Source organism: Helianthus annuus, chromosome 16 (assembly GCF_002127325.2).
Source record: "Helianthus annuus cultivar XRQ/B chromosome 16, HanXRQr2.0-SUNRISE, whole genome shotgun sequence".
NCBI classification, from domain to species: Eukaryota; Viridiplantae; Streptophyta; class Magnoliopsida; order Asterales; family Asteraceae; genus Helianthus; species Helianthus annuus.
Genome location: NC_035448.2, coordinates 115,284,780 through 115,291,904, shown reverse-complemented (window position 1 = coordinate 115,291,904; position 7,125 = coordinate 115,284,780). Strand labels below are relative to the sequence as shown.

Sequence of the window (7,125 nt, the reverse complement as noted above, 5' to 3'; positions counted from 1 at the left end):
GATTCCTCGGCCGAGTACTCGGCGAGTACTCGGTCCTCGGACCTCCACCTTGGCGACTTCCTCCTAGGCGGTCTCAACTAGTCGGCCTCGGGAGTACTCGGTCCTAGTCGGCGCCTAGTCGGCTTAGTCGGAGCCTAGTCGGCCTAGTCGGAGCCTAGTCGGCCTAGTCGGTCTAGGCGGTCAACGTGGTTTGTTGACTTTTAATCGGTCAAACTCGGTCAAAATCGGCCTACTCGGCCTTGTACCCGGACTACTCGGCCTTGTACTCGGACTACTCGGCCTTGTACTCAGACTAGTCGGACTTGTATTCAGAATATTTGAACTTTAAACATGTTTCATTTTAAATTATACCCAGTTGACATGAATTAAGCTTATTTTAACACTTAAATAATATATAACAATTAATTTTCTTTATATTTACCATGTCCGCGTACTCCCCGAGTACTCTCCGAGTACTCCGATTACTCCCAACTCCCCAGTCGGCCGACTAGGAACCGCCTAGCGACTTTTACAACACTGCTAACAAGCAACTACAAAAAAGCTTAAACCATTAACTCGTCTCGCTTTTGTTGCTATAAAAACATAACCGATGGTGCAAAACAATGGAATTTCTATAAATCCCAATTTAAATCCTCCAAAAAGAAAAACAAAGTATTACTTTTACACAATTCATCAACATTTGACTGATAGTGATTGTAAGAAACCTGAACCACTCACAAAACTTCAACCACACTACAATATTGGACCAAGCAGATAGATGCCACCAACGCTACTTCCTCCCTGTAATCTTCAAGAAAGACCTGCCATTCTGCCAAAGTTAAAGCTCACAAGGATAATCTCCGAGCACCATACCAAGTACATAACCGCACGACTCTCTTAATCAAAACCTAGTATATAATTAATAATATGTTAAAAAAACTGGAAATTTTGATTCTCTAACGAGTCAGATTGTAAAAAAAATATTGAAACAAAAAGGGTACAGAGTTGAATACTGCATAAAGCCTCTCAATTTATCCAAAAATTAATAAATATTTATTAAAAATAATAGATTAAATTTATAGATACATTCAACATACTAATGATTTATAGAAGTGAAAACGCTTGGGACAAAAAGTGATTTGGGTCAAAGCCAAGCCTAAACCCAAACAGTTCGACCAACTACATTAATCCGCTCAGTTTTGCCACCTTAAATATCTTAGTAAGGGTATTGATAAAAGTAATTACATATATCCTCCTCAAGACTTGGTATAGTATCATATTTACCCAACAAAAAATCATAATATCAAACCCATTTTCATATTAATGACATTTATACACTTGCCTTGAAACTTGCATTAAGATATAAGAGTTTGGATTATAAAGAAAGAGAAGTGTATCATCTTATCATAAATTGTATTGGATGAAATAGGCATATATGGAACTTTATAAATTTCGAACGAGTATCTCATACTAACTTTTTTGGTTGGGTACAGGGGCGGCCCGGGGGTGGGCGGGGAGGACCACCGGCCAGGGCCCAATATATTGAAGGGCACGTTATTAAAAAAAAACCGACATGTATATGTAAAAAAATAGTAGGGTATACCCATACAAACACCAACATAGGCCCGCTTATAAAACTATTATTATGGTTTAAATAGTTATTAGCCTATAGGCATTAGGTTGTATGAAAAACTAGTTCATATCATATATTTCGTTAAGGTCTAAGGGCACGTTTTTTCAAGCTCGAACAGGGTAAACGAATTCTCAGGGTTGGCCCTGGTTGGGTAAATATGATAGTGTGCAAGTTTTCAGGGGTATACATGAAATACCAAAAGAACTTCTCATAAATATGTGTGTATGTACCTTGAATCAACTGAAGTTAAAGCCACCATTGGGAACAGAAACATCACCACCAAGTTGGAAACCAGGCTGACCAGTTGGCATTGCATCATCCTCCTCTTCCTCCAACCAATATGTTTCAAGAAGCTTCACCGCTTTCTCATATATCTCATTGTTATCGTGACTCTGTAGATTCTCAATTTTCTCCAATCCTTCAGCATCATCAATCATTTGTGCATAAAGATTCACGTCTCCTGATCGTCCCAAATTCTTGTCCGCTTCACCCACCTTCAGTATGTTCTCAAGCCCCTCTAGACAAACGGTCACAATTCTAGGGTCTGGACACACAAGTAGATCACATAAAGGTTTGATGCATCCCTGATTAACAAGATACCTGCAATTATTTTATTAAAAAATGATCAACACTTCACTGCCCATAAAATAAAATGACAAAAAGAAAAACATTCCGTCTTTGGTTTTAAAAAACGCAAGGCGCTCCAAGGTGTTTAGATCCCAAAAGTGAAGATGCGAGACAACAAAATATATAATACCCTGATCCTTATTAAATATTTTAGTTGTCGAAAATTTTGAAGTATTTAAATAAAATGTAAAAGTTAAAAACATTAAACACTAATGAACTATCGAACATAAACAAACATGTTACCGAACGTTCACAAACGTAAGTGAACGAATGCGGCCTCTGTTCATGTTCGTTCATTTAACTAAACGAACCTCCCGCCGAACGGTTCACGAATTGCTTACTGGATGTTCGGTTCGTTAGCAGCCCTATGTTTTACATGTTAGCCTTTTTATTAAGTAAACCTTTCACAATTTCTTCATCCCTTTTGTTGTTTTTTACATATCAGCGTCTTAAAGAGCCTAACTTTGACCAAGATGTGCATGAGGAGAAATCACTTCATGCGCCCACACCTGAAGCACGCTTTTTTAAAAACCAAGATTCAGACTTACTTAATTTGGTCATGGCTACCACCAGAAGTAGCGTTTGAGATAGCCCATGCAGCCTCCTTCTTGATGTCGAATTCTGCATTCTGAAGTAAAAGAACAAGGGGCCCAATGATACTTGCTTCGATCACCGTCTGAAGAACCACCAAATAGACATACAGGTCAAGGTTAATACTTTAATCTAGTCTGGTTGAAATGAAAATTAATTACGGTGCCGGCATTACCTGAATCTGCTCCTTGTTGCCGGCAGTGATGTTTGATATGGTCCAACAAGCTTCCTTCTTAATGCTTTTTTTGTGATTATTGGTCAACAGGTTCAGAAGACAAGGCAGGGCTTGATGATTGATGATATACTAAAACACATACAAAACAAACGAAATTAGTCAACCAAAGCAAACACAATACCAGAAGTTTACACACAGTTTCTGACAGCATCAGGAGAATTTGGATAAAATGTTTAAAGCTAAATAAGATATTTTTTTTTAATATAAAGCAAAATATAAGCATGTATTTTGCAAGGTTATAAATTAAAATAATTATATATTCTCAAACATTATCCATAATCCATCTCATTATATTGTTCCAAGATATGTTTTGTAATGAGGTGTATTCTTCTATATATGTAACTTATTCATTTTGAGAGTATAATATAAAAATGTTAGTGCTCAAACAATGTGTCAGAAGTGTGCTAAACAACATCAAACATACCAATATTTGTTACTCGCTTCTTCACCATGGAAAATTGGACACTTTGTTAAATTTGAAAATGTAAAAACTTCTAAAGCAATACTATCATGCACCACGGCAAATATAAGATGTTGGAAGTAAAAAAGTATCACCTTATGACACAAAACGACTGAATTAAAAAAAAAAGTAACGCCTCTTTCAAATCCCTACGAAAGATACTCTCTCTGTTCTCCACACTACAAAAGATATTCTCTCTCTGTTCTCCACAAGTTGTCTTAATTTTTTAAGGTGTTAGCTAGAACAATGTTATACTCTAAAAGACCAATCATTTACAACTACTCTACAGTTTTATCAATTTGTTGAATAAGTATTAAAACCGTCCTCTTTGTGTGAATTTTGAAAAACATGAAGAAATGAACAATGTGATATTTGTTACCCCAAAACACTAAAATGTGCATGCATAGAAAATTAGAAATAACAAACAATATGAAAGTAGTACCAGACGAGTACCTGAGTTTGCATATCATCGCCAGTAACAATGTTGCCAACCGTACGAAGAGCAGGGATGAGAACTGAAGGTGACGGGTGACTGAAACCACCAGACAATCCAAATAGCAAGACATTAGAAACTAAACAGGCTTAAATATATCATAACTCAATATGAACAATTAGCATACTCACTTCAGTAGCTCAATCAATCTGGGACATACATTTGCTTCTATTACAGCTTGGATTTTATCATTCGTACCATCTGAAAGATATGAAAGTGCCCAGCAAGCGTCAGTCAAGACTTCTTCGTCGTTTGAATGTATAAGTTGTTGAAGTGCTGGTAGAGCAGGTCTTGTCTGCAAATACAAATGAAATATTATCACTATAAGTTAAATAAATATAAGACCCTGCTCACATAATACATTATGTCTAGTTGCCAAGACAAATGAAATATTATCATTTACAAACTCACCTGATCAAAAGAAGGTTGTGGCTTGCCTCTACAGAAATTGGAAAGCGTCCATGTGGCGTTTCTCAACATAGATAATTTAGAATGTTCGTTTAACTGGGCCAGCAAAGAAGACAAAGCCCCTTGTGCAAGTACAAGGTCACGACATTTAGGTGAATCACCAGCAACATTACCTAGTGCCCATACAGCCTGCAGGTGAAAAACAAAATTGACGTTAAACTCTTTCCAAAGTACTAAAATGGACAAGAGAATGGTATGTGCTTCAAAGAACATACCTGCTCCCGAACGTCATCACTAGGAGATGCAAGAAGTTTCACAAATATCGGAACAGCACCATGATCAATCACCACTTTTGTGTGTTCAGATGTCCCTGAAGCGATATTAGTCAAGGCCCAAGCTGCCTCAAACTACGGCATATAGAAAATATATATTATTATACCAACAAAAATGAAAACACGTCTACATATCATATGAAACAAAAAACGTTTCATCTCACCTGCAGTTGGGGAAAATCCTCCCTCATAAGAAACTCAACAAAGCGAGGAACAACACCTGATTGAATAACTTCTTCAATAGGTGGACTGCGTTCTGGTTTAAAAAAATCTTGAATTAGACATGTAATACAACAAAACCATTGATATCTAATAACACAAGACATTAAAAGAACTAATGAAAACCAGCATACCTATCGACAACAGTTTACGAAACTGGGTAGTGGCCTCAAGCTGCATATTATTATCATCTGACAAAACCCCCGCAACCATTGCAGGTAAGTTTTCTAACTGCAATCGGCACATCACGGTAAAAGACAACTTAAATCAAAACTCATGTGTACATCAAAACCTCTACAATTAACAAGCTACATACCAAAAGTTAAATCAAACAAATATCTACACAAACCTAACACACCATCTGTTTCCTAACACATAAAACAACCATAATGCAGAAACTAAAATTTCTCCTTGCAATAAACAAATAAAGCTTGAATTAAAACAAATCCTCAAAACAAAATGTGAAACTTCCAATGATCCTACAGACACATAACAAAAAAACTAATAACTCGGATGTCTAAATTTGCATATCAAGAAACAAAAGTTGCTTCTATAAAAGTATAAAACCTACCATTTCACCAATCTTTCAACAACAAATTAACACTACAATCAAGGTATGCATTCATAATCAATAAACAAGGTAACCTGTCAAACTTCATCAAAACTAACAACGACATAAACACAACCACCCCTATACAAACAAAAACCCTAACAATTCAAACACCACACAACACACAAAACCTTTAAAAAATGTGAAACTTCAAATGATCCTACAGAAACCTAACAAAAGACTAATTGCATATCAGGTAACAAAAGTTAATTCCACAAATCTCACAATTTCAACGACAAATTAACACCAAAATCAAAGAACACATTGATAATCAATCAACAACAACGATCTAAACATAACCACACCTTTACAAACAGAAACCCTAACAATTCAAACACAATCCATCACACGAAGAAATGAAACGACATCGTAACATGAATATACCTTCTTCTCGGAAGCAGAAGCAGATTGAACAGGTAGAGGGAACTGGCTAGCAGCAATTCCTTCACGTCTCTTCTTCTGCAAACTCTCCTCCCTCTTACTCTTACGGATCTCAACCATGTTGTCTTCTCTCCTCCGACGCCCCTCATCGGCGTCCACCGCCACCTTGTAGCGGTTCCGGCGAACCTCCGTCCTGGCGCTAGGTCTCAGCGACATTTTTGGTAAAGGAAACCCTAGAAATTGGAGTGGAGGTTGAGAGAATGAGTGAGTTGTGAGTTGCAGAGTGAGTGATGGTGTCTAAATAGGAGAGTAATAATGTGGGGGAAGAGGATGGGCTGCTTGAAAACTTTCTCAAATAGGGTTTTAGGGTTTTTTTTTCTTTTTTTTTTATTTGTGTTTTTGGATTTAATTTTGGATTGAAATCTGAAATATTAAATCAGGTGCTTATGACACTTGAATTGAAATGTGGAATGTGGAATATTAAATCAGGTGCTTATAACACAACATGAAGATGAAGATCTGATGTAGATCTAAAATGTTTGGTAAGTGAAAGATATGGTGTTTTAAGTGATTCAGGTTTAATTCTTGTTTTCAGCATTTAGATAGTGTTTGGTATGCAGAAATGAGAGTTGGAATGGAATAGGCTATTACAAGGGAATGAAAAAAATTTGTTTGGTTGGTAAAAGTAATGGAATGACCCCTTACATAGGGCATTCTATTCCCTCAAATTCATTTCATCCACACCGGGTCTGTTTGGTACGGGGTTATTGAATGGAATAGACGAGATAATGAAATGGACAAGGGAATGCAATGGATCATTACCATTCCATGTCTTGTTTGGTTACCATGTGGGAACGAAATGAATTATTATTGTGTATTGTTTGGTAGGCAAGAAAAACGAATGAATAAAATCAGGGTGAGCGGTCGATGGTAGAATGACAATCATGAATAACATAATCGAGCACAAGGGGTTCACCACTAGCTATTTCCACCGTTAAGGGCTTTCCTAGTTTAGTTCTAGGCATCGAAAGCAAAGGTTCAAAGGGTAATGATACAAAGCTTTTATCGGCACCCAAATCGAAGAGAACAGAAGCAGGGTAATGGTTAATAAGGAACGTACTGTCAACAACTTCGTTTTCAGCACGAGCCTCGTTGGC

The 7,125-nt window shown here is 36.9% G+C and overlaps 1 protein-coding gene across 3 annotated transcripts; it reads right to left on the bottom strand.

Annotated features, from left to right (window-relative positions):
• Positions 1 to 542: 542 nt before the first annotated feature.
• LOC110917699 (importin subunit alpha-1a) lies at positions 543 to 6,313 on the bottom strand. Of its 3 annotated transcripts, none has more exons than XM_022162160.2 (11): positions 5,972 to 6,313; positions 5,112 to 5,208; positions 4,923 to 5,014; positions 4,702 to 4,833; positions 4,430 to 4,615; positions 4,150 to 4,313; positions 3,979 to 4,057; positions 3,006 to 3,134; positions 2,788 to 2,915; positions 1,843 to 2,212; positions 543 to 887 (listed from the first exon to the last, which is right to left on the bottom strand). In XM_022162160.2, exons 1-10 carry the CDS (start codon positions 6,182 to 6,184, stop codon positions 1,849 to 1,851), a joined length of 1,584 nt encoding a protein of 527 aa, XP_022017852.1. In that variant the 5' UTR covers positions 6,185 to 6,313; the 3' UTR covers positions 543 to 887; positions 1,843 to 1,848. The 3 variants fall into 3 exon arrangements, with proteins under 3 accessions (XP_022017852.1, XP_022017853.1, XP_022017850.1); XM_022162161.2 differs by having other exon boundaries at positions 543 to 808; XM_022162158.2 differs by having other exon boundaries at positions 543 to 800.
• Between the last annotated feature and the right edge of the window lie 812 nt (positions 6,314 to 7,125).

Excerpts from the sequence above, each read along its gene's own strand:
- LOC110917699 (XM_022162160.2), bottom strand. The coding sequence starts at position 6,184 with ATGTCGCTGAGACCTAGCGCCAGGACGGAGGTTCGCCGGAACCGCTAC. Across the intron at positions 3,135-3,978 it reads GCGATGATATGCAAACTCAG|TATATCATCAATCATCAAGC; the intron begins GTACTCGTCTGG and ends TATGTGTTTTAG. Across the intron at positions 2,916-3,005 it reads GCAACAAGGAGCAGATTCAG|ACGGTGATCGAAGCAAGTAT; the intron begins GTAATGCCGGCA and ends GTGGTTCTTCAG.